We start from the raw sequence: 27,939 nt of genomic DNA, 5'->3' as shown, positions 1-27,939 counted from the left end.
CATGCATAATGAACAAAGTAGTTGTAAATCACCAGAAGAAAATAAAAAAGAAATGAAGTACTCTTAAAATGCCTCATGTGATCACAATTCTAAACATTTTTTTGTGTTCACTTAATATAGCTGTATTTTTTTTCTTGGTAATAATTTATTTGTATTCACCATTTAACATTGCATATTTCATAAATATTATTTGAATTCATAATACATCCAACAAAAATATAATTAATGACCAATGGGGGTTGGTCCAAATGGTAAGCAGCTTGGTCTGCTTAAGGAAGGTTTCGATACGGAAACCTTGTGGATGCAAAAAGTTCCCGTTGGAAGACTCACCAACCACACCAGGTGTGCAACTCGGGTCGAACACCAGATTAGTCAGGGCAAAGCCTTGAAAACCGGGGTTGGCAACCAAAAAAAAAAATTATAATTAATGATCACCTACGAGTTTATCTGGTTGAGAGATGGCCCAACCTAATTTTTACAAGTTTTACCAAATATTCAAACTTTATAAGCAGAGTATTATGCGATCAATTATTAATTTTGTATTTAAATTTGAAAACTAATTATTTAGTAATTTTCTATATAAATTAGTTACCATGCTATGTATGTGAGATATATTAGTCATCTTCTTTGTTTTATATTTTTTCCTTTTCCTCATATATGGCTACTTGTGCATCTACAATGAAAGTTTATTAATATAAATAAGCTGGGTAAACTAAAACCAACCCCTGTAGAAGAAAAAAAAAATATTGAAACCAACATTAAACCAAACTGACGATGTATAATATATTATTTACCTAGCCATCCTAAATCTACTTCTTGTTATATTATATCTAATAGTAACCAAACGATTATTGTTTATTCATTTACCAAAAATAATGATTACTGTTTATTATACGTAATGCATAAGGGTGTCAATCGGTACGGTTTCGGTAATTCGGTACGGTATCAACTTTGAATACCTAAAACCAGAACCGCATCAATTGTTCGGTGTTTGTAGTTTCGATTCACAAAACGGTTCGGTACGGTTTCGGTATTAAATCGGTACGGGAAAACGGTTTAAACATGGTATCTAGTGCGGTACATTTTTTGTACGAAAGAACTTATGCCACTTTTGTGATTAGTTTATTAAAATCCTAATGAAATTGTGATCAACCAATTGATATAATTTGAAATTAACATAGATAAAGCAAATAAATCTAATTAACAGAGACAAAACAAGTAAATCTAAGAAGATGAGTGAATGATGAAACAAAAAATTGAAATAGGGAATTAGGGATAGGAAAAATGTTAAGTGTTTTAATTGTAAAATTACAATTTATATCTCTTAATTTGGTATGCGGTGTTGGTATGTTACGTCGTGGATGAGTACCTAAAACCGAACCGTATCAAGAAATTGGTTTGATGCATTGTATCAAATTTTGAACGGTGGGTGATGAGTGGTTTTAGACGGTGGGTGTTGACGGTTAAACGTTTGATGCGCAATTGACACCCTTAGTAGTGCATTACTATAATTGATTATTTATAAATAGGTTATAAATATAAATTATGCCAAAGAGAGCTTGAGATCTCTATGAAAATTTTATTTCCTCATTTGAGCTTTGATTTTATGCATATAAAGAACGAAATAGAAAGAAAATGATTTCGTGCTCCACGACCCTCTTACTTGGCACGAAGAGGTTACTTGGGCAATCGACACCTATCTGGGCAAACCCTTACAAGTTTGGTGTGGTGTTTTAGCTTTACGGCCATAATCTATTACCGGTGGAGAGAACGTAATAATCGATTTCTTTCAACGTCTTCATATTTTCTACGAAGTCAGAGGTCGGTTTAATGATTTAAACATTAAGGTGGAAGACAGTGACATGGCGAGAGCCTTCCTTGCAAGATGGGAGACTTGAACTTCATCTTCTTCAATGTAGGATTTTGGTTTAGCACGTTAAACGATACAATATGGACGTCGTCCAATCAAGATCTTGATCTGACAGTCGAAATTTTTACTTAATGATTCGACGCATTTATGGTGCTAGACCCAAACAAAATTTCAATGCAACTATAATTCAATCAAACAAAAAATAATTAGCTTTGATTTGAAATTATGGAACTAATCATTAAAGAGATTGATTCAGATCCAACTATTACATCATAGATCAAATCAAAACTGTGGCAACCAAAACTGAAAACACCCTTGATCTTTTCAAAAAAAATAAAAACCAAAGAACACAGAACAAAATCTCTATGAGATCTATGAAGATGGAGAAGCACATGGGAAGGCATTGAAATTTCAAATCATTAACAACAACACTGACCAGTTACCATGATAAGTCTAGAATCTGCAGGATCACCTCTCAAGCCCTGCTGGCTATATATAAAAAAACCATATAAACTAAAAGTCATTATAAATTTTAAAAAATAAGTTAGCATTGTGTGGGAACTGGGAAGTCCTTCAAGCAAAATCAAATAAATTAAATACACATTTCAACTCCCAAATCATTTCTCCTCTCCTACAAAACCAATACTTCTTTTGTTACGGTTCATGGACTTGTGTACCTCATGTACGGTGGCCCTTTTTTAATTATTTATTTATTTATTATTCATCAGTTTGTATTAATGGTAGTCCACTTAGAATTCAAGATTCTCTGGTTCCTCCTCACATGTCGTTGTGACTAATAGACATAGTTGACGACCTTTACCTCAAAAAATAAATAAATAAATAAAAATAATTGACATGAGATTTTGTTTTTTCCTTAATATAACATATTTTCTTTGAAAATAAACATTATAATGATAATTTGCATCAAAACAACAAAGATATTTTGCATTTGTCTATTCTATGGTATAAAAAAAAATTAACTAAATGTTGTCAATAATCAAACAGTTTTATCGTAATTTAGTGTTTTTTTTATTCAAATGTCATTTTTTTCATTTCAATATGAATATAGTTTTTTTTTTTTTTGGAAGAAGTAGCTGATAATATTAATAAAAGAAGAGACTATACATGAGATTACAAACGGTAATAAGTTTTGCCAGAGGCGTCACTATAAACAAGCTCAGCCAACCTAGGCGGAAGAAGGTTACAATCAAAGACCACCTCCCCCGGCACGGAAAGAAATTTTAGCCAAAAAATCAGCACAAGTATTGACCTCCCGAAAATTATGCTTGAATAAACAATATGAATATAGTTTGAAAGGCAATAATTTTTTGATATTTTTCTTAATTGTTACAAAACTGATTAAAAAAGGAAATAATCTTTACAAACTTGTCTTAAATATTGCATTTCAGATGAATTAGTTGGTTTGATTAATTATAAATAATACATTGAAAGGAAATAATCTTTTAAAAAGGAAATATTTTAATGAAATGTATTCTTAAAGGAAATATTTTCTTCTTCATTTGTCTACATTTAATGATTTAAGTCATATACTTATAGGAAATATTTTTTTCTTCATTTATTATATTCGAATCATGGTATCACAAATATTTCCTTCTATCACTGGATTTTGAAGGATGAGAATCAAAACAAATATTTGTATTGGATATTTTAGATATTTATAAATATTTACAGTTTCAAAATAGAAGGGTATTTTAGTCATGAAATTGACTAAATTAAAGAAACGATTTAGAAATTAACAGTGTGCCTGTAATTGGGTTTTTTTTTTTCCCTGAATAACGCAAGAAGACAAATGTAATGTTTCTTATTTATAAAAAATTACTTTATATAATCACTTTTCAAACAAAATTTCCCTATCATTACGAATTGTTTCTAGAATAATCTTAAAGAATTTTCAGAATAAGACAAATTATAACTCAAATAATAATATTAAATTTAAAATACACTTATTAGAAATCTTGTTTTCCAGAACAATCTCTATCTCTCTCTACCAACTATGTTCCGTATACTTAACCCGCACCATTGCACCAACCCATATATTCTCTTTTCTTTTATTTTTCCTTTTAACGTTTTATTGACATTTTGGTTTGTCTTTTAGCAAAAAAAAAAACAATTTGGTTTATTTTATAAATTCATGAGACCTAATCTAATTTGGGAGTTCTGTTTTGGTTGGTAGGTAATATATTAGAGGAAAAATAAATTTAATAATTTCTTTACAATATAAAGGGTAGTTAATAAGAAGACAGGTTGTGAAGGCTCACACCTCACATAGAATATTCTTAAGTGAAAAGGATAAAAATACAACTCTTCAGATCTGATCTCCATCATTTTTTGAGAGATCCATAGAGTATTATATCAATAATTTATCCCTACAAGGAGTCAAGGAGAGAAGAGATTTTTTTAGAAGGGAGAGATCAACTGATTCAAATTGGCATCCAAATGATTGATATCCATGTAAAACCATAGGTTCCAACCATTTTTTTAATTTCTTTTTATGGATTGATTCGGGCCGGTGTCGTTCGATCGATGATGAACCCGATACGCGATCGGATATCGGCACCTTGACCTTTCTACGAGGGGGAGAGTACATGCTGTGGTGTACTTACCTTTTCACCATGATTCAAGGCTTGAAAGAAGCCATCATAAATGAATTATTATTTGTTTATCTTTCAGGTTGAAAAAAGTTTAAAATTTTATCCGTGGGCCCCACTGTTTTGTGTGGTCGGGAACCCGTGTCAGAGAGCACTCTGTGCTACCCCGATGGGGTGAGGATCCGGATTCGAAAAAGGACCCATTTGGGACATTCCATTCCTCTCCACAATCAGATACAAGTACATTCAATCATTCATTTCTCCCATTGCAATAGCCTTACAGTGGTGAGACATCCTCTCTTCTCTCCTTCTCCAGCTCTGTTTCTTCTTCTTCTTCTTCTTTCCTTTCAGATTAGTAGGATTCAAGAATAGAAGAAGAAGATGCTTGGGAAGAAAATGGAGTCAGTTAAGAAGTTAGCCAAGAAAGTGAAGGTGATTGGTAGCAGACGCCAATCCTCACATTACGAGAGCTTGCAAGGCGAGATCGATGGGTCTTCTTCATCTACGCCCAAAACTCCGATCGGGTTCTTGGCTTTTTATGTTGGAGAGGAAAGACAGAGGTTTTTGGTGCCGACCAATTTCTTATCACACCCTCTCTTCAAGATCTTAATGGAGAAGACTTACAACGAGTTTGGCTTTGCGCAGAGAAATGGATTGGTGGTTCCTTGCAGCGTTTCTACTTTCCAAGAGGTAATTGATGCTGTTCAGAGCTGCCATGGACAATTCGATCTTGGAAAATTGGTTGAAGAGTCATGTTAATTACCTTCTAGTGTAGGAAAATTGAAAGAGCCAGTTTTGATCAGAGATGTAAGTAATCAGAAAATGTAATCTGTACCTATTACTTTTTTTCTTTTCTTTCCTGCAAATTCCGAGCAATGGGATTTGATATAGTCATCAGATGTACTATAGATTTTGTACTAAAAGGAAAGATTCTTGTGTTGAGATCTTATGAAAATGTGTGAAGAGCATTTTTTTTTCTAAGATTTTTGAAGAAGATGGAGAGGCACTAAGATTTTTTTCCCCAGAAATCACCAGTAGTGGACTTGGTGTAGTTCTGTTTCGTCCTCTTCTTGAATTGACCATTCCACGTTTGAAGAAGGTAGAAGCTCAAATACAGACGAATTGGGCCAGATTTTTAGAAAGTCATCTTTTTCCGTCTAGTCATTTTGAGGGTAAAGGAGAATATATTTTGTAATGCAAGCTTTGTCGAATCATATATTCTTAGTGAAGAGGTTGTAGATTCAATCCTTTCATTGATGATACATGTAATATTTTCATCATTTATCCATAAAAAAACCCGTTGTTGAAATCTTGGAATCAATTTTTTGTTTCTTTTTAGGTGAAAGGTTTGTCGAATCATATTCCTTAGTGAAGAGGTTGTGGGTTTAACCCTTGCATTTAGACATATGAAATATTTTCATCCTTTATCCATAAAAATCATCTGTTATAATTAATATGCCTCGGCGAAAGTCGAACCCACAATGTCACTCTATGTTGGCAATTATTTCCTATCTTTCCCTTGCCCAATTAAGAGGTCATATAACGTGGGTGAAAGGAATTTTCTTCCAGCAAAACCGCTTCAAAAATTGGCTCTCCTTTGGGCTTTTGTTATGATTTAGCATTTACTTCATTATTTTGTAAATGCCATCGTTGGTGAAGTTCAGACTAATATCATGTCCATTTCTAACAAGGAGATAGATCATCCATTTCCTTATAATGTATGACATGTGTCCCAACATCACATCAAAAGGTTGAGGTTCATTTATAAATCACATCATTTTTTTTTTAATTTAATAACAAGTATTTGATGTGACTTATAAATAGATTTCAACCATCTGATGTGATGTTGGTATACATGTCATACATTTATAAGAAAATACATGGTCCGTTTTTAGTTAGAAATGGACTAGATAAAATTTTTGGTGAAATCCATAGGGCTGGGGGCTGGACCCGGGGCTTAATGCATGGATCAGTTTTGTTTTCAAAATCCAAAGGGTCATGAAAAATGGTTAAACGTTCTTCACGTGGGAGCTGCAAGCATACGCCATGCCATGGTGTGTAATGTAAACAGTCCCTCAAAATAAACAAACAACACACCATACTCTATAGGGAGCCGCCCATGCATGCATCCATTTATATTTATGTCCACATTTTTTGACTTTGTAGTGATGATCATGACATCTTATGATGTTAATCATGCATTCATCTCTTTCATTTTCATGCATGGCAGATTTTCAACCATTGAATTTTTTCTTCTTCTTCTTTTTTGATTGTTTAAATTAAACTCATGAATCTTTTTATTATTATTATTATTACCGAATGTGGTGGTTTCTTTGTACATGAATGTTAGGTAAGTGCTCCCAAATGGTTATGGCTTATCGCCACCACCGACCCCAAAGCATAAAAGAAGGAAAAAAAAGAGAAAGGTCTCAAATGATATTTTTATTTGTTGCAGTGGCTAGAGCATGCAGCTAGTCATTAAGATCATGCCACGTGTACATGTTTGCATCTCACGGTTTAAATTAAAGTATATGATGGGTAAGTAAATTAAAAATACAGGCAAACATGACACGATCATAAGTTCATGTATAACTTTTCTCACCATTTCTCTTAAAAATTATCTTATGTTTAACCTCAATTCTTATAATTCATTCAATTTGAATTAAATTGCTTCTATGTATAACCACATTTATAGGATTTCGTTGAACATGATTCTACCATTACAAACGACTTTGTCGTAGCTTATTATTTATCGAAAATACGTACGTACTGCATAAATGAAATCAACATATTTCTTGGTTGCAATTTACCGTGCAGATAACGAAGATATGGATTATCGAATTCATTTTTTTTGTAATAATGTGGAGCCATTAAGTTAAATAAGCAAAAGTGGATCTCTAGATTAGAGAAATTGAGACTCAAAACATAAGTAAAAAAAAACTGCTAGAGCTACCACCTCACATGAATTGGGGTGGAAACTTTACAAATACAAACATATATATATGAAAATAAAGAGTCAGGGCCAAAAATTAAACCATGAACACAACCTTGACGCAAGTGGGCAAACGTAGGTGTTTCAAATCTACCTCATCTTCTGCGTTAAGGATCCATTCTTTCTTCATCAGTTGTTGATGGCAGAAGTGCATCCCTGGTTGCAAGCATTTTGGCAATAAGGCATGCATTTCTCAACACAGCTAGACTCACGACCTTCGCATGTCTTCTCGCATTCTTGCTTGCAATTCGGCATGCAATACTTCTCCATGCAGGTACTGAAACTCGCTTTAGCTTGGACAGTTGAAACCATTACAAGCAGCTGCAGAAAGATGATCAGGAGGGTTGCAGAAGCTATTCTGTTCCAAGCCATCTTAATGATTATTTCTCAGAAACTAGAAACTATGTGAAGAAAAAGAAAGAAGATTGGTATTGCCTTCCTGAATTCTACTAATACAGATTACGATATCAAAGAATATGGCATAAAATATCCACTTGTTGTGGCTTATAAGCTAGTGTCTTTGTAGAGGCTGTGGTGAGGAGGAACCCAAGGAGAGAGAAATGCGAGATGGACAATGTATGTTCTAGAAATATATAGAATGTTTTAGAAATCTTGACCATAATAACTACCAATCAATTACCCCCAAAGTAGGGTTGGACTACTTCATTCCACCCTTTTGCTTGACCTCATTTATATTTTAAGGATAATAATACAATTGTTGTTTATTAAATTAATAATTAAGGTGTATTAATTTCGCTTTGGTTCTTGGATTTGGTCATCAATTTCATAATTTTAAAGGAGAACTAGTTACATTGTTAGGTAGACTCGTGAAAATGTATAGAATGTAAGAAAAATCTTCATATGGTCTTTACTGACTTGAGAAAATAGCTCGTGATAGAGTCTTTTGATAATTAATTTGACAAGTACTAGAGATAATAATGTTGCAAGCAAATATATGTGTAAATATTGGTTATAGATATGAATGATGGTTTAAGGACAAGTGTAACAACAATGAATGGACAAGGTGGTGAGTTGTTGACTATAGTTGGGCTGCATTAAGGATATAACTTTAAGCCCATATTTTTTTTTCTTTTGGATGAATAAATAATTAATTGCCAAAGGGAAAGAAAGGGGGAGGGGAATAATACAAACAAACAAAGCGGCAAATCCCAACCAAAGCAAAGCAGCCGAAAACGACACTTGATCTTGCAGACAAATAACCTTATAACTAAACAAATAATTAAAAACATGGTTTATTTGTTTATTCTTCTCTCTCGAAGATTTGAAATCAACAATAAAGTCTCCATCTAGTTGATAGCGCGGCTTTGGGATTAGATTACTTCACCTATAACAATCAAAATCATATCTATCCAGCATCAAAGGCCAACAAAGAGGATGAGGCTTCAGCTGCATGAGTGCCCTGACATATTATGCAATATCAAGCATAGAGGGGGCTGGATTATAAGAGATGGCTGCCCACTAGAGGGGAGTGAGAATAGGAGGAGGAGAAGGTCCTACTAATCTTTTGTGAAAGTTGGCTATTCAATCTCGGCATTAAGGGCCATATATATTTGTACTTGTGGTTGATGATTCAACAAAAAAAAAAAAAAACATTCACAATTAGATTTTTTTTTTGTGTATATTTTTTGTTAATGATATTGTTTGGTATATGAGATATAAATAGGGAATGATATCAAGATAAAATCATAGAAAACAACTTTGGAGTCAAAATGATTTAAGCTAATTAAAACAAAGAACAATATCTAGTGTGCAACTAGATGTTAGCTCAACTAAAAATAAAGAAAGTGGTATATACATAGATACATAGAAGATGATGTTTTTCAATAGGGGTGGATCTAGGATTTAACATCAAAGAGGATCAAATATTTTACACATGGAAGGAGTGCCACAAGGGAAATTCCCAAAATTGGGAAGGACAAGGGAAATTAAAAAAAAAAAGTGTGGGGAATGTTGGAGTGGCTTATGGCAATGACAATGAGTAGTTTCTTAACGAAATGCAAATAGAAGACTTAAGGTTGTGTATAAGAGGGTTTAAACAGGGTAGTTATGACATTTGACTCTAATGGGGGTAATATTGTCATTTTATTCATGAATTAATAGAATTTTAGATAAAATATTGAGAGTGCAATTTATAATTTTATACATATATATATAAAAGTTTGTTGTTATAGAAGGCTATTATTGGAATTTGGAAAGTCGGGTTCTCGTATTGTCATTTGTCATTTTAGTTTATTTTTTGGTAAAATGGTTTCCGCTACTGACCTACGCCGTTAGGGTCCGCCTATCGCAACGAGCGTCTATCTAGACGGTCATAATTTATTTCATGCGACGCGGGTCTGCGAAATTCAAATATCATTCTCATCCCGCTCGAGGCACAAACCCACACGGAGAGACGGAGAGACAGAGACAGAGAGAGAGACTGTGAGAGAAAGAGAGAGAAAGAGAGAGAGACTGTGAGAGAAAGAGGGGAAAACCACTCAGTTCAAGATCCAGTAGTTTTCAGTCGAAGAGATCACTCCATCATCCAATTCCATCTTGTCAATATGTCCGGCCGGCACGAGAAGGAGAAAGGCGTAAATGTTCAGGTTCTCCTTCGTTGCAGGTGCTGAGATTCCGCTCCATGGATTTTAGGGTTTTCTTCCTTTTTCATTTCTGTGAATCGTTTGTACCTTAACAGTTTCGTCTGTAGATTTACCGCGTTTCTGTTAATCGTTCCAGGCCTTTCAGTGAAGACGAGTTGCGGAACAATGCACCTCAAGTTATCACTTGTAACGAATACCAGAGAGAAGTCGCAGTGACTCAAAACATCGCTGGGAAACAGATCGATAGGGTTTTTACCTTCGATAAGGTATTCCTTCATTTTTCTTCTGGTTTGAACTTTAGTGCCCTTTTTCTTCTCCCGTCATCGACATCCAATCGTCATTTCATCTGGATTCAAATGTTGAACTCAAAAGTCCTAAACTGCTCATCAAGATATGAGTAAGTATTTTGGCTGGTTTTGACGCTTCACGATGTTCATGTGAGAAGAAATGTAAGACTCTTATGTTCCTGTTTTTGAGTATCTAAAATTCTATGAGATAATCAATCAGCTCAAGTAAGTAACGAAAAACATAGCCTTAGATTGATCAGTTACATAAGTTTGTTTGGAAAAGTTTAAACTATATAAGTGTAATACATCAAATATGCAGAAATATTTGGTCATGTTTCTACATTTATGGCTGTAGGTTTTTGGTCCATCGGCCCAGCAAAAGGACCTATATGAACAAGCGATTGTTCCCATAGTAAACGAGGTCTTAGAAGGTTTCAATTGCACTATTTTTGCATATGGGCAAACTGGTACAGGGAAAACATACACAATGGAAGGTGAATGCAAAAGATCAAAGGTAAACACATGAATAGCTTAGTCTGACTTATTTATTTGCATAATCTATGTGCCGAGATGTATTTCCCTCTGTATTTGATAGTTTTTCTCCATTAACGGGTCCATTTATATCAAGCCTGGTCATGGTTGTAAAAGTGTCATTGGGCTTGATGGCATGCTCCATTGTTATTGCAGAATAGCCCAATTGGACAGCTGCCTCCTGAAGCAGGGGTCATTCCTAGAGCTGTTAAACAGATTTTTGATACATTAGAGAGTCAACATGCAGAGTACAGTGTCAAGGCCACTTTCTTGGAATTATATAATGAGGAGATTACTGATTTGCTTGCTCCTGAAGAAATAACAAAGGTTGTTCTGGAGGAAAAACAGAAAAAACAGCTACCTCTGATGGAGGATGGGAAAGGTGGAGTCCTTGTAAGGGGGCTAGAGGAAGAAATCGTGACGAGTACGAGTGAAATTTTCAATCTAATCGAAAGGGGATCTGCTAAACGCCGTACTGCAGAGACTTTATTAAACAAACAATCTAGGTCACATTTCATTCACCATTTCTACTATCCCCACTTCTCAGGGTTATTATATTTGATTTTTCTTTTTAATCTTCATTTCAGTCGGTCACATTCTCTGTTCTCAATTACAATCCACATCAAGGAAGCAACCCCAGAAGGTGAAGAACTTATAAAATGTGGGAAGCTAAATTTGGTTGATTTAGCTGGTTCAGAAAACATTTCTCGTTCTGGTGCAAGGGAGGTATGGGCATCTGTGGCATTTTACTTACCTGTATATGTGTGGCTGAAACTTTAATTTGTACCAGTCATTTGCTGCTTATGATGAAAATGCCTGGTAAAGAATTTTTATTATTTATTTATTTTGGGGCTGGGGTAATTTTTTAGGGTCGCGCAAGAGAAGCTGGTGAAATCAACAAGAGCTTGCTTACTTTAGGACGTGTTATAAATGCTCTAGTAGAACATCTTGGGCATGTTCCATACAGGTTTCAACCTAAACTGCTTTTCTGAGATCTTTGTCCCCCCAACGCCCCCCCACCCAAAAAAAAAGAAGACAGAAAGAGGTCTTTCACATATTTATTCTAATGGTTCATCTGACGGATTTCAGGGATAGTAAGCTGACACGGTTACTTCGTGATTCATTGGGTGGAAGAACAAAGACTTGCATAATTGCTACTGTGTCACCAGCTGTTCACTGTCTTGAGGAGACTTTGAGTACATTGGATTATGCACACAGGGCAAAGAATATTAGAAACAAGCCTGAGGTTTGTTGTTCCTACTAGATTCTATATTGGGTCACTTAAGTTGAAAAATGAATTGAATCCAACTCTTCTGCACAATCTATTTGATGGGTTGATTTTCCTGCTTGTTATGTTGAAGCCTTTCTGATAAGTTTTATTTATATGTAATGTAGGTCAACCAAAAAATGATGAAAACTACTCTTATCAAGGATCTTTATGGAGAAATTGAGCGACTTAAAGCAGGTAATGCCTACTTCCTTATGTTTCAGTGAATTATGTATATATGCTTAGTTTAATACATCGCTCTTAAGCTGATCATGTATGAGTTTTTAGTCTTTTAGTAGTTTTACAAACCATTTGTTAGATTCTGATTATGAGTCGGGATGTTTCCTAGTTTATCTTGAAGACTAGGTGTCTAGCTCATCCTGACCATAAAATCATATTTGGATATATAGGGAAATTGCTCATTGATGCTAGCAACTAGCCATTGTATTGCTGCTTTTACTCTTTAAACATAGAGGCCAAAAAATCCTAAGCTCATGCCTAATGCATATGTGAAGAAGGATGTGTCTTTTGTTGCGTCATTCAATTAGTTTCTTTGGTTGCAATGTGCTCCAAAAAGAACGGTCAAAATCAACTGAGAACTGCACTGTGATTCTTAGAAAGAAGATGGTGATTCTTCTAACTTTGATGATGGCCAGTAAAATAATGTAAAACTTAGAAATGCATCTACCATTTTGATTTGCACAACTGTAGATCTCTTCTCAATGGATTTTCCATGATTACTTTCTACAGAAGTGTATGCTGCTCGAGAGAAGAATGGAGTTTACATACCGAAAGAACGATACTACCAAGAGGAGAGTGAAAGGAAGGTATTAAGTTGCTCTGTTTTAGCTTGTCCTGTCTGTCTAGTGCCATTTCAGCTTGTTGGAAGCAATAACTGGTCCTCTTTATATTTGTCTGTTTTTTGTTGGCTGCTTTATTCCACTCTCTAGATGAAATAAATATAAATATTGTCACGTATTTACTAAATGAACTGTTTTGGGCATTGGACTATTTAATACTTATGCATAAATCTGTGTCAATGTCATCTGTTCAGATTTTTTTTTCCTGGTTTAAAATTTGTTTATTTGGATAAAATTTGTATCTGTAACTATCATGTTTTATCCCTTTATATTGCTTTGATTATGTTGAAGGCTTGGTTCATGCATTCATCTCTTTTATGCTACATTTATTTCCAAGCTTTAGCATTTCTTGTTGCTGAAGTATTTTCCCTGCCTTTTTGTTAAGACAATGGCAGATCAAATTGAACAGATGGGAGTCATTCTGGAGACCAATCAGAAGGTCAACTTTCCTATTTCTTATTTTTATTTCTATTGGAGAATGGGGAGGGGGGGGGGGTTTTGGTATGGATTAAAGGTAGATATACTGGGGTTGTTGAAATGAATAAATTTTATAGTTGTTTTGTTTGCCATGCTTATTTTATTCTTGCATCATTAGTTTGGGAATTGGAATGTAATTCCGACTTCATGATATCTCTGTTCAATGGTTATTTCAACAGCAAATTGAGGATCTTCAAGAAAAATATGAGGCTCAGGTTCGACAGTCGTCTGATTTGAGCAATAAACTTGATGCTACACAGGTGAATTAAGTTGGTTATATTTGTTGGTTTGTTTCCTTTTAGATTGCATGCTTTAAAGTTTAATGTCAACATAATTGCACAGGATAACTTGGATCAAACGAGTAAATTATTGGCCAAAACAGAGGAGGAGCTTAGGAAATCTCGGTATGCTCTGAGAGAGAGGGATTTTGTGATATCTGAACACCGAAAAGCAGGTTAGTGTGTATTTGCTTTTGTTGCTACTCAGCAGAGCTAGATGTTCTGATTCTTTTAAATCATGTGTCAGAAAATGCTTTGACGCATCAAGCATGCATTCTGCGATCTGACTTGGAGAAGGCTCTCAAAGATAATGCTTTGTTATTTTCAAAATTAGGTACCTTAATTCAACCCATTGCCTAGAATGATGCTTCGATATCCTGTTTAGGACTTGTATTCTAACCCTTATACTTGAATGAGATATTTTCCAGCAAGAGAGGATAAACTTAGCGCAGAGAACAGGACTGTAGTGAGTACTTTCCAGGAAGGGCTTGCTGAACAGATTGGTAACCTTTGTAGCATGGTTGCAACATCAGTGACTCAACAAAATGAACACCTTGAGTCTGTTGAGAAACTCTGCCATTCATTTCTAGATTTCCATGACAAGGTAGGATATTTGTCCTAACTAGAAACCTTTCTTACTTACCTGTTGCAGTACTTGCTTTTCAATCAAATCTTCAGGGTTAGGTTTTCATTGAATTGTATAATATTGTTTTTGAAATTTTCTTGTAGTCTGTCTTGGATGTGAAGAAGAAAGTGGCAAGTTTGAGGGCTTTGTATATTTCTCACCTAGAAGGATTGCAAAATGTGGAACGCTTGCACAAAGCAAGTGTTAATGCGGAGATTGATGAGATTTCATCTTTAACATCTGTAAATGCTTATTCAATAGATCAGGTAACTATCCATAATAACCCACAAGTGATCCAAAGGCTTTTATATTCTTTCCCTCTTTGCTAGTAATTTGTTTTCTTTCTTACCTTGTTCCCCATTTTTTTCCTTTTTTGTTGGTAACTTAGTTCCTAGCCATTGAGGCTGGGCAAGCAAGTTCAATATTTGGTGATCTTCAAGGTATTTTATCAAGTTACCAAGGAGAGATGGCTCTTTTTGCAGGAGAGTTGCGTGAGGTTCGTTTTTCTTCATTTGTCACAAATATCTCTTGTATGTTTCCACGGCAAAAGCCTCTTATTTGACCTGATACATATATGGATATATTTTTCTGTTGAATTTTATTAAAATCATGTGTATTGAATTTTGTTTAATGATCATTTTCATGGCATATATATAGCTTATTAGGGATGTGACAGTGTTGTGTTGGGCATGGCTTTTTAAAACTTTGAACTAAATGGGGTCGGCTACATGGATTCTTGCCCTCCAATCAGTTCTGTTCGAGGCCATGCTAGATACAAGGCCTAAGCTATACATATCCTTTCTCACCACTTCTCCTAAGGTTATCTTAGGTCTACCCCTAGCTCTTCTAGTTCCTTCAATATAGATTATATCACTTCTCCGTACATGAGCATTTATAGGTCTCCGTTGAACGTGGTCGTGCCACCTCAAACGACTTTCTCTAAGCTTATCACTTATGGGAGCAATTCCTAGACCAACTCTAATATGATCGTTTCTTATCTTATTCATCTTAGTTTTGCCACTCATCCATCTTAGCATCCTCATTTTTGCTACACTGAGTTTATCTATATGATTCTTTTTAACAGCCCAACACTCTGCACCGTACATCATAGTTGGTCGAACAACGGTCCTATAAAATTTTCCTATAACCTTTAATGGAATACACCGATCACATAAAACCCCGGACGCACCTCTCCACTTCATCCACCCTATTTTAATTCTTTGGGAAACCTCATCTTCTAAATCACCTCTTTTACTTATGATTGAACCTAGGTACCTAAAACAATCACTCTGAGGAATCTCTTAATCATCAAGTATCACCACCTCATCATTTGCCCGATCATGACTAAAGTTACAAACTAAATATTCTGTCTTTGATCTACTAAGTTTAAAGCCTTTTGATTCCAAAGCTAATCTCTATGATTCTAATTTGGTATTAATCCCCACTTGGGTCTCATCAATCAACACAATATCATCCGCAAAAAGCATACACCAGGGGACCTCATCTTGAATGTCTTTGGTTAATTCATCCATTACCAGTGTAAATAGATATGGGCTTAAAGTTGACCTGGTGTAGCCCAACTGTTATCGGGAATTCATTACTTTGTCCCCCCACTGTTCTAACACTAGTCACCGAACCATCATACATATCCTTAACTATATCTATATATTTACTTGCAACACTTCTTTTCTCTAGTACTTGCCAAATTAACGCTCTAGGGACTCTATCATAAGCTTTTTCTAGGTCAATAAATACCGTATGAAGATCTTTCCTACATTCTCTATACCTTTCTATAAGTCTCCTAATTAAGTAAATAGCCTCCGTTGTAGATCTTCCTGGCATAAACCCAAATTGGTTCTCCGTAATTGTAGTTAAGTTTCTCAAACGGGTTTCAATTATTCTCTCCCATAATTTCATCGTATGGCTCATCAATTTAATGCCCCTATAGTTATTACAACTTTGAATATCTCCTTTATTTTTGTAAATTGGAACCACAACACTTCTCCTCCAATCATGTGGCATTTTCTCTGTGCTCATAATCTTATTAAACAACTTAGTCAACCAAACTAGTCCATGGGTTTCTAAGATCTTCCATACTTCAATTGGGATTTCATCAGGACCTTGTGTCTTGCCGAGTTTCATCCTCCTTAAAGCTTCTTTTACTTCGGACATCGAAATTCTATATATAAGTTTGGACATTGGTGCCTTGGTGAAAAGTGTAATCGTCCAAAACATAAGTGTTTGAAGAATGCCCATTTAGTAAAATAGAGAAATAGGTTTCCCATAAATACTGCAACCTGACCTTGACTCTATCTGGCAGGACCAGGTGAGACACTTAACCCGGTTCCTGAACCTAGCCACAAAACATTAAAAGAATGCTCAATCCTAGTGGAAAGGGTCGTGCTGTCCCTGGTCAAATGCTCAACTTTGACCTTGCCCTCAGGGCTAGAATTTTGAGAACATACCCTGTTCAGGCTTAAGGCGAGTTAAAGCCATCTTTGCCAAACTTGCACAGCTATAATTTGTCATCCTTGTCAGCCTATAATGAATTCTTAATTTTTTTCTGCTGTACTTTGTAGTCCTGTTTTTTCTGGATGAAATAACTATCATTACCAAACACCCCAAAGGAGATGAGAATATGCAATAGAGAGAAGGCTGAAAAGAAGAACCTCAACCCCATGTGACACAAATGAGCATGTTCCTTGGGGTGTCTTCAACAAGGGATGGGGCAACAACTAGAGACTAGTGGTGTCTTTGGGGATGGAGAAAATATCACACCAGTATAGATATGAAGCTGATTTGATGAGGAATATGTACTATAATCGACTTAACAAGGCCTCTATTTAATGACTTTGAGTTTTGCACATGGTTTTTTGTTGTTGTTTCACTTCATTGAGAGCCATATCTTCTTTGAATCATGTGAATTCATGGTCATTATATACAAATTCAACTTGAAATCATTGCCATTAACTAGATTTATTTTCTTCATGCAAATTGTCACACATCTCATGGCTTTCTTTATGTTTTCACTTATTAGAGTGACTGCAAACTCACCCCAAGTGCACTTCTTTCTGATTGCAATTATCTTGTTTTACTGCCCTCCATTGTTACATCCTTATTTTATATATAATTAACTGTTGCCTTTTTGAATCCCGCTCTTAGAAAAGTACAAGGTTCAACACTCATGAAATTATTTATTTTTGTTTCTACTCCAACTTTCCTTTTATCTCTTTCAAAGTTTCTTCTGTTTAACTTGAGTACACAGAGATTCAGTGCTAGCAGTGTAAATGCTAAGGAGGTGTCTAACTTCACCCTCGAACTTCTCGATAAGCTTGGGGAGGTGTCACGTAAGCTTGAGAACCACACAAATCAATCTCATGAGATCCAGAGGAAGTACATTGCTCAATTTCAGAAGGCTTATGAGGTAATATTTTAGAATTCTTGATTGGTGGAAGCTTTCATCAAATTATCTAAATTTCAAGTGTAACATGTACAGGAGCAGTCAAAGTCTGAAGAAGAAAAACTTTTGGCAGATATGACCAACTTAGTTTCCAACCACCTCCGTCGTCAAAAAGAGCTGGTCTGTTTCAGTCTTTTGTGGTCCACTGGTGTTTTTTGTGCTCATCTTTTGATGGGAGTTTTACAATTGCCCTGCAGGTTGATGCAAGGCTTGTTGATTTGAGAGACTCTTCCATTGGGAACAAGGCATTTTTGGATGAGCACGTATCATCCATGGATGTCATCACAACTGATGCTAAACGAAAGTGGCAAACATTTTCCTTGCAGGCAGAGAATGATGCTAAAGATGGAGCTGATTTCTCTGCTGCCAAGCATTGTAGGATGGAGTTGCTTCTGCAGAAATGGTCAGTTTTTTCATTATGAATTGCATTCTCCTTTTCCTTCTTTTCCCAGTTATTTTTTTTTCTTTAAACGTTTTCAATGTCCTTTAAATTCACTAATTCTGTAGTTTGCTGAAAATTTTGTTTCCCTTTCCAGCGTAAGTACTGTAGAAAATGCTTCTGAGCATTGTAAAAGGACAAGTGAATCTGTAAACAAGATGTGTAGTGAACATGTGTCAGCTGTTGAGTCACTTGCCAGGTTGGTTATTATTATTGATTCTTCCATTCAGTTGGCCCCATTAGATTCTGTAGATAATATGAGCATGAATATGTAGCGAAGTATGATGAAAGACCTAATCAGATCCAGTCAGGTTTCATTATGATTTCCATTTGACTTTTGCTATCGAGATGCTGATGTGATGGGCTAGGTGAACTAAATCATGAAGACCAGTTTTTATCATATTGCCAACATTATCACTACAATTTCATTTTGCTACCCATCAGCATCATGCTGACCTGTAGTTTCTGGGTGCAGAAAAGTCAGTGAGTGTAATGAGCAACATGATGCTGATATTGCTTCTGCACTGGGTGCCGCTGAGCATGATGTAGTGAAGAATAGTGAAGATGCTGTACAACATGTTGAGAGTAAGTTAATATGCTGTTACGTGTATGGAATTTTCAAACATACTTTGTTTTCCCAGTTTACCTTGGGCCTACAGGAAAAAAATGGATAGTCTATGGAGTTCTGTGTGAGAGAGTGCAGATGATATTTCCTGAAGGCTTTACTCCGCATGTCTATTGGTACATACAAATAGGCTCAGGCTGGGCATGCTAGCAGTGTCTCTTGCCTCCACCCTCCCTCTCCATTGGTTGATTCACCTGCTCCAGGAAGCTAGCCATGTTTACACCCCCCCAGTCATAAGATTAATGAAGAAACCGTTAGCTGACCTTTTTTTTGGTGGGGGAGGGGGAGATGGGGAAGGTTTTATAGCGCCACTGATCGTTATAAGGTACTGTTCTCTGTCTGTATTTTTTTTGGAGTTTGATTCTTTACCTGTTCAACTCTCAACAGGTGCTTCTGAGCATGAAAGAGAATCACTTTTCAAGAATCATGGAAACTGTTGAAGCTCATGCCAACACCTTGCAGAAACTTCAGGGAGACCATTCAGGCCATGCAGCAGAGGTTGAGCGGATGGCACAAGACACATTTGAACAGAGATACATGGTATTCACCGTCTAGTTTATTGCCTTGATATTATTATTTTTGGTAAAAAGAAATACACCCCTGAATTCATTGTTATACTACTTATCACCACCTTCTCTTTCCCTCTCTCTCTCTCTCTCTCTCTCTCTCTCTCTCTCTCTCTCTTTTTATATATATATATATATATATATATATATATATATATATATATATATATATATATATATATATAGGCTGTTCATACAAGGTTGTAAAATTGAAGAGTTTAGTTTACCAAAGAAATGGAAACAGCTCATCTTGTTAACCTTTTAGTGGACTGAAAACACAAGACAAACAATTTTACTTAATAAAGGAGTAAAATTTTACTTAATAAAGGAGCTTTAATAGAATAGAGGTTAGGAATATTTCTGTTGTATCATGATGACCATTAGTTGTTAAACATTCTATATATGAGTAACGTGTCACATATTTCTTTAATTATTATACTCAACTCGACTAAGCCCTATTCCAATTAAATGTAATCAGCTATACATCCTTTTTCTCCCATCTAATCTACTCATAGGGATGCTTGTTACCAGTTCCTAGCTATCATGTCTTTCCTTGTCATTTCTCCCAAGGTCTGTAAATTTCTTCAATCTGATCAAATTAACCTTTTGTGTTGGAGCATTTGAGGAATTTTCTTGCACATGCCTATGCCACCTCAAGTACTTTTTCACAACTTAATATGATCTGGAGTTACTCTTTGATTAGCTTTGTTTTGTGTATTTTATTTTTCTATCCTAACCAGTCGTGCATCTCTTCATTCTCTGCAGTCACACTAAGTGTGGTTATATATTGCTTCTTTAGGCCTGGCATTTAGCTTCATAATTGTTGTTGATTGTGTATGAACCCCCTTTTTTGTGAGTTTGAAAATGTTTTTCTATCACACATTTATGTACAAACCCTTCCACTTTATCCACCCTATTCTAATTCTTTGTGCTGCATGTACTTTTTACCTAGAGTAGTACATCATATACTTTGTTTTTGTCCGACTTATTTTGAAGCCTTTCAGTCCCAATGTTGAGCCCCAAAGGCCAAAACACAATCATTCATAAAATTGTGCATCAATTAGTCTGATCTTGAATGAAATAGATCTTTTTCCTTTTAGAATCACTAGTCCAAAGCTATGCGTGTCTTTCCTTAGCTTGGATCTTCCATATATTTCAATTTTGATTGGGTTTTCACTACCACCCTACAGTTCTTACAATTGTCACTACACATTATGCATATCTTTAACCATGCCTGCATATTTGCTTGAAAGACTTCTTTTCTAACACTGAAAGGAATCTATCATAGGATTCTCCGGAGTCGACATAAACCATGTGGAGATCCACCATACATTTTCTAAATATTTTCATTTGCCTCATCAGCAAATAAATAGCTTCTGTGGTTTCTCTTCCTGTTATAAAAAATGTGTTTGCTATTTGAATATTAGTTTCTTCTCATGAGGTTTTTTTTTTACTCCCATGATTTCCCACTCATGTGTAATTCAAAACTATTTGATTGCATAGAATTTATTCATATTCTTTTTACAGAGGACGGAAGACGGAAAGAATGTTGTTCCAACTTCCAACTCTTGTTGTAGTTTACAGCATTTATCCTCGATGATTACCAGTATTTTGGGAATTGCTGCTGCTATTACATAATACATTTGGAGTTTGACAATGATTATGTTTTTAGACATCTCATAACTGTTCTTGGGGTTAATTCTGTAGGTTGGTTTTATAAGCAGTTTGAACTTGTACTTGGATCATGTTTTCATTGTTTCTTGTTTTTGTCTAAATAATATCTCAGGATTATGAGCCAAGTGGTACAACACCAACAAGGAGTGAGCCAGATGTCCCAAGCGAAGGGAAAATTAAACTGCTCCAAACTCTGCCGATGGAGAACCTCCTTGATGAATTTCGGGAGAACCACCCTTACGAATCACCAGGGCAGAAGCAATTGAAGCCGTCGCTCATACCACGGTCACCCCTCATTCAACTCAATTGATGATGTTCGAATAGTAATGGTTGTGATGATGAGCTTTGTATGTGTATCCTCGTGTATGGTAATGTTATAATAGAGTGGAGGTTTTCTTTTTGTGCAGTAGAGGTACTGTCTGATGGGGTACATTACCTCTGCATTTGTGGAAGCCAAGTAGACTAATAAATCCCAGCTCGGGATTGATAAAGATATCAGAATGGAGTTTGTTGTAAATTACAGAGAAATCTTCACCAATTTATCTTTGATGTTTCCTTTCAAGTTCATCTTTCATGTTTCCCACTCAGGCCCTCTTTTCTGTCTGAGTTCGGTATCCAGTCTAGGGAGCACGGTGGTAGGAACTTTCTGCTCCATTGTACTCGCAGGTCAGTTTTTTCTGGACATCTTAACTGTGGATTTAACTCAGCATACATGATAACAACCGTCCTGAAGCTATACTGTTGTCTGTGATTTTAAACGTTAAGAGCGTTACATAGATCTGATTTGAAGTTTTTAAATCGATACTCATGGAGTCCTGATCTTAACATTTTGTGTGGCTTTACACCCTTTGCATTGTGAATGCAAACTTCTGTTTGTTCTCTGATAGGAGGCTATAAGTGCAATTGCTTGTATGCTATATGGGTTTAGTTCTAAGAGTTCGAACTAAATAAAGGCTGGATTGAGCCTAAACATAGAATGGAATATCTGCTGTCTAATTTTGTTACTTAAAAATGCTTTATGTGAATCCTGTTTCGTCCTTATATTAAGAACGCAAATCTGTTTCCCTTACATCAACTGGGAGTGGAAGCCTCGACAACTAACTAGAATGGAAGCACTGGTTTTTCGAAGAAAAACAGCTATACGATGTCTGTAAGATGTTCTTCTATTTGTCAAGCAGATCTTACAATAGCACCCTCTCGCACTGGACTTGTGTGGAATAATCGCATTTTTTTTCAAAGCTGTATACTATCAATCCTTTACCCAAAAAGAGAAAAAAGAAAAAAAAAAGATATACTATCAATCCTCATAAGATTGATAAGGATACTCAAAAGCACTTTAATAGCCTTTATTAAAGTTGTGTTTATCAAAGAAGCTTTAAAAGTAAAGGGAAAGAAGCAGCTGGCCCACAGGTGCCAGTAGAAAGTCTACTATGCCACCTATTTATTCGTTTTTTAAGTAATACCATCCTTGCAAAGTGAAGAGCCTCCCTTAAAATAATCTGAAAATGATTTATGATTATCTAACCTACTAACCTTATCAAAGATGTCATTATCATATATATATAAATATATATATATATATATATAATATTTAACAAATAAGTAAGATGGCAAAAATAACATCACAAATTATTTAATACTATTTAAAAAGGAATAAAATCTAAGATAAAGTATAATACATTTATTGGTAATCAGATAAATTATAACATGATAGTATAGTTTTTAGTTTTTCCATGAAAGACATAATATGACACTCATCTGGGCTACAAGCTACAAAAGAGTTCAGATGTTCTATCCATGAAAATTTTCAAGCATCATATAATTAGATTCATTATATTTAAAAACATAAAAAATCATAAGTTCAATTTCAAGCCACCCCACCCCTTCCATGAAACCACTGATGCCATGGGATCAGTCTTAATTAGGAAAACTTGCTCTGTATTTCATTTACCAATGAATTAACTAAATTAAAAACAGTGGCTAAGTACATATACATACACACATAATCTTGGTGAAAAAAACAGAAAATTAGGGGATCCCACATCAGAAAAAGAGAAAGAAGAGTTGGTCTATTGTCTACGAAGAAATGAAGAAGAGAAGGGAGGTGATGATGGTAGCAGCAACGATGGTAGAAAGGCTGATGCAGTCATTACGGCCATTAGCAGCTCCGTGATGACGGTTGTTGTTGCCGTGATGGCTTGCAGCGGCGTATAAAGGAACAACTCCGGCCGTGTTTGGTGTGTGATCTCCGTTCTCACCAGCAGGACTGCCATGCTCTCCTGCCCCGTGGCCTCCACTCACGGTGCCACCACGCCTATTGATCGGAATCGCTACCTTTCTTATCACTTTTGGGTTATTAAGCACTTCTTCAACTCCGGCTATAACTGCACAACCATTATTCCACCATAAATTAATATATCAATACAAAAAGTTATCTTTCTTTACACCATGGTTCTCTTTTAGTACACGAAAATTGATACCATCGCCATGAACAATGGGTATGGACAATAAAGGTAAAGTGTTTTATTCATTCCTTGCTTAACTTACCTTCCTCTATTCTTTAGTTAATCTCTATGAGAAGTAGAGATATTCTCTAGAGTGATGGATAATCCTCTGTTTAATCACTATTCTTAGGACATAAACCTGCGTCTCAGATTCTGTCTTAAGCTAACAAATTAAATTGTAAATCTCAAATGAAAATTTCGAATAGGTGGAGGAACTGAAGAGGATTTAGGTGTGAATGAATACCTGAAACGGAGGACTTGTGATGAGCAAACAACATCAGCAGCAGTAGAAATCGTAAGTACTTTAATTCCATCTTTTGGGCTCTCTTCTATCTGAGCCCAAAACGCAAACACCTCTTGCTCAAGAATGTTGGGGTGACGATGTTTCCACTAGCCTTCTTTTGCCGCTTGACTTCACCTCTACCAAAACAAATAGCCCAATTCTTCCTTTTTCTCTCCGCCTCCCACAGGTTCAAATTAGACACCAAGGAAAGCTACAGCGGTTTTTACTTCCAATTTCCCTAGGGAAGCGAGAATAGAAGCAACGATAGGTGGGTTTTTCCCTTTTTGGCTATTGAAAGTCGAAACCTTGTAAGGGAAGTAACCCTAAAAGGAAAAGCCAAAGTTCGTTGTCTCTCTGTCTCTCTCTTTCATTGCAATGGAAAACAGAGCAACCGAGCAACCAGGAAGGTAAGGGAAATTCCTTCCTAAACCAATAATAAGAGCCGGGTAAATGGTATATTAATTCAATACGGTCAGAATAAAGGGAGAAAATTTCGCTGGGTGAGAGGGTCCGAAAGAAAGTGAACATTCCACAAGGGGTAAAAAAGAGTCAATAAATAAAAAGAACGGTGATTTTCATCTGGACCCTCTGAGGTTTGGTCTATGTCATTTTTAGTCCTAAAAAACTGAAATTTTGCATCTAACTCCCCTGTTCTATAGAAAAAGTCAATTTAAGGGCAAATTATCACTTTCATAACAAATTTACCCTTTTTTTTTTTAATTTAAACAAAAAACATAGGAAATAAAAATGAAAAAAGAAGAAGTTAATATTATTTTTTTTAATAAATTTTTATTTTTTTACATTTAAAAGATTTTAATTTATGAATAGAGATTTATTATTTATAAATTTAGAAAATAGATCCCTAAAATCTTCCTGATCCCAAACCCCCCATTTCTCAATGATTTAAAGATAAACACCAAAGTTGTCAACGACAACACTATCCTGTCCAGAAGAACTCGAAGAGGAAGAGGAAGAGGAGAGGAGGAAGACGAGTTGAGGGCTCGCTCTAGTTCAGCAAACAACAGACAGGAAGGCACCTGAAAAAGCTCATTTGTTGGGCCCTCCAGATTTCCATTCTTTGTTTTTGCAATCAGTAGACTCTTCGTCGTGCTCTTCGTCTGCGTGTTTAACATTGACTTGTCCCAGGTACAATCCTTCTTGCCTATGGAATCTTGCTTGTCATTGTTGCTCAATGTCGTTTGTAACAACTCATTTGAGAATGATTTCGATTTGGGTTAGTGTGAGCTGGGGTTTATGGCTCCTTTACAAGGGAACTTGAACCCGAACTCCGTTGCTTTGATGAACAAAGGAAGTGGGGTTTTAACAATTGTGTGGTAAAAATGATTTCGATTTGGGTTAGTGTGAGCTGGGGTTTATGGCTCCTTTACAAGGGAACTTGAACCCGAACTCCGTTGCTTCTGATGAACAAAGGAAGTGGGGTTTTAACAATTGTGTGGTAAAAATGATTTCGATTTGGGTTAGTGTGAGCTGTGGTATAAAAGCGTGAGAAAAATACATTTTTCTCCCTTGACATGAAGTTGATTCAGACTCGATCATGAATGTGGAAAAATTTCTATTTTCTTTTATCATAATATCAAATGGTATTATTTACTAAAAGGACTTTGCTTGGCAGCAGTGCCTACGTGGCACTGCTCCAAGCAGCGAATGGTCAAGATGAAAAGATAGGTGTTTGATTAAATCGTGGTCGTAGATTTTACCCATGTGCAAGAAAACTAATTTTAAGTGAGTAGACCCGGTTCAGTCGCACGGTTCACAATGAACCATTTCAAAATTAAAGCTATTTTGAAAATAAAAAATAAAAAAGAGTCGTCTTCATTCTGGTTCGGTGCTTCGGTGACGGTTAATGCCCGTGCAGCGTCGGTTGCTAACAACCCGTTAGAATCGGAGAGCTTGAACCATGGAGTACTTCTGAGTGATTTCTCCTTCTTTCGAGCAGGGCTTTTCAATGGGATTCGGTGCCACTAGGCGGATCTGGTGCTTCTGGACGGTGAGACGAAGAGACGAACAAGAAGATGAGATCTACGGCGGAGTGATCGTTGGGGCATGGTGATAGGAGATTCTCAACCATTCCCCCGGCGCTGGTATCGGTTGCACGGCGAGACGATCCTCCAGGCGCCTGTCTCTGCTCCAAATTTCCACCTCCGCGGTGGGCGAGCCTCAACCGTTGTCCCTGCAATTCTACTGGTTTCAGACAAAACTAAGATCAGTTAATTTGAAAGAGATTATTAGTTATAACTTATGACTGCTCATCTCCATTGAAAAATAAAGAGTAAGATTCAATATCAGTTGTTTCTGCGTCAAGGAAGCAGACCGAAAGCAAACAAGAATCCAAACTTACTTCGAAAAGTAAAGAGCTTGAAATGAAGAACTGGAATGAGATCAAACAACTTGTAGTGAAGACGAGGAGAACGCAGAGTTAGGCTGCATCTGCAAGTTTGTCGTGTCTCAGAGGCCGTGGAGCAGAGCTCCGCTGCGGTTACTTGCAGCCGTGCTTGTTGACTCTTAAGCGATGAACGTGTAAGTGTACTTGAGGGATTTTTGATGAACGTGTAAATCAGGTATGTGATGGGTTGATTTTTCATTTTATTCTGTGGATTCCATACGACTTAGGTTCCGCAGCAACAATGAAAAGAAAAAGAGACAACTCTTTTTTTATTTTTTTTATTTCAAATATAGCTTTAATTTTGAAATGGTTCATTGTGAACCGTGCGAACTGAACCGGGTCTAACCTCACTTAAATTAGTTTTCTTGCATATGGGTAAAATCTACGACTACGATTTAATCAAACACCTATCTTTTCATCTTGACCATTCGCTGCTTGGAGCAGTGCCACGTAGGCACTGCTGCCAAGCAAAATCCCAAAATATTTAGGCATTTTACAACAATGGTGGTGGAAGGCGTGAGAAAATGGTGATTCTCCCTGATGCAAACCCCACAAATATTTAGGCACTTTACAACAATAATGTAGTGAGAAAGCGTGAGAAAAGTACATGATTCTCCCTTGATGCAAAGTTGATTCCGACTTGACTATGGATGTGGAAGGGGCACTCAATGAAAAACCCATTAAGTCACGTCAAATCAATTGTAGGGCTAAACTGGGACAGACAAATTGAAGTGGGCTGGGTAGGTAAAGTATAGAGTAGAGCCATATGAGAAGGTTAATGAGTGGTGGTGGCTGCATGCGTCTCAACTCTGAAAGACCCAATAAACATAAGTGTTGTGTATAATTGCTAAAGCGAATGAAAGTGACTAATCTTCTCTCTGCACATTATAATACATACGATGGAATGGGATTGATGAGCTCTCCACTTCTTGTGTTTTGTCACGCTTCTTTGACATCTTTTGAAACCCTTTTCCCACAACCATTCAATCTTTAACAGTAATTGCTGCAAGTACCTTACTCACCGTGTGTATTCTGACCTCAACAAAGTAAAGGGAATAACCAATCTGAATATTAATGGAATAGAAACCCACTCTTCTGCAGATTCGATTACTAATAAAAATTAGATACCACAACCAAGTGGAGTGGTTTCCCCAATCAATCAATGCATGCATACATGCATGATACTACTTTTATGTAACTTGGTTTAAGCTTTTCTCGTTCAAGTGCATTTCATTTCCAACTTCTCAACACATCAAATTTTAAAAGTCCTCATGGAATCTTTCTGTCAGATTTGCTTTCATCTTCCTTTGGCAAGTCGGTAAAGTGCAGCAAGGTTTGTGCCATTACCATCTCCATTGCTGCACAGTGATGCCTTGACCAATTGAATGTTTATACAAGTTGATCACTTTGCCAACCCAACAATAATTCCATTCTGTGTATGCCCAGATTGTTTATTGCTCTGTGAAATAGGAAAAAAGAGAAAAGAAAAAGCCATGCATATATAGCAGCACTATAATGACTTGGAAAATAAAGGTTTTCTAGTATAACACCTTGGGAGAATGGAAGATCTAAAGCCAAAGGGTCT

At 36.1% G+C, this 27,939-nt stretch overlaps 2 protein-coding genes across 2 annotated transcripts; both read left to right on the top strand.

The window, feature by feature from the left end:
- Window positions 1-4,875: 4,875 nt before the first annotated feature.
- LOC149027582 (SAUR-like auxin-responsive protein family) lies at window positions 4,876-5,238 on the top strand. The gene has a single exon (XM_089165115.1). It carries the CDS (start codon window positions 4,876-4,878, stop codon window positions 5,236-5,238), a length of 363 nt encoding a protein of 120 aa, XP_089021241.1.
- Window positions 5,239-9,782: 4,544 nt separating this feature from the next.
- LOC149027581 (kinesin-like protein KIN-5C) lies at window positions 9,783-22,277 on the top strand. The gene is given in 24 exon segments (XM_089163914.1): window positions 9,783-10,094; window positions 10,211-10,340; window positions 10,717-10,875; window positions 11,049-11,398; window positions 11,480-11,618; window positions 11,762-11,859; window positions 11,982-12,138; window positions 12,288-12,357; window positions 12,910-12,986; window positions 13,405-13,458; window positions 13,676-13,756; window positions 13,839-13,950; window positions 14,022-14,108; window positions 14,203-14,378; window positions 14,504-14,665; window positions 14,788-14,895; window positions 17,665-17,823; window positions 17,896-17,979; window positions 18,057-18,262; window positions 18,396-18,497; window positions 18,774-18,883; window positions 19,311-19,339; window positions 19,341-19,463; window positions 21,276-22,277. Coding segments are annotated over 24 exon segments (3,030 nt in total). The 5' UTR covers window positions 9,783-10,035; the 3' UTR covers window positions 21,474-22,277.
- Window positions 22,278-27,939: the final 5,662 nt, after the last annotated feature.

Source organism: Hakea prostrata, chromosome 1 (assembly GCF_041222555.1).
Source record: "Hakea prostrata isolate BN-2017 chromosome 1, UWA_Hpros_2, whole genome shotgun sequence".
NCBI lineage: Eukaryota > Viridiplantae > Streptophyta > Magnoliopsida > Proteales > Proteaceae > Hakea > Hakea prostrata.
This window is presented reverse-complemented; position numbering and strand designations above follow the sequence as displayed.

Excerpts from the sequence above, each read along its gene's own strand:
- LOC149027582 (XM_089165115.1), top strand. The coding sequence starts at position 4,876 with ATGGAGTCAGTTAAGAAGTTAGCCAAGAAAGTGAAGGTGATTGGTAGC.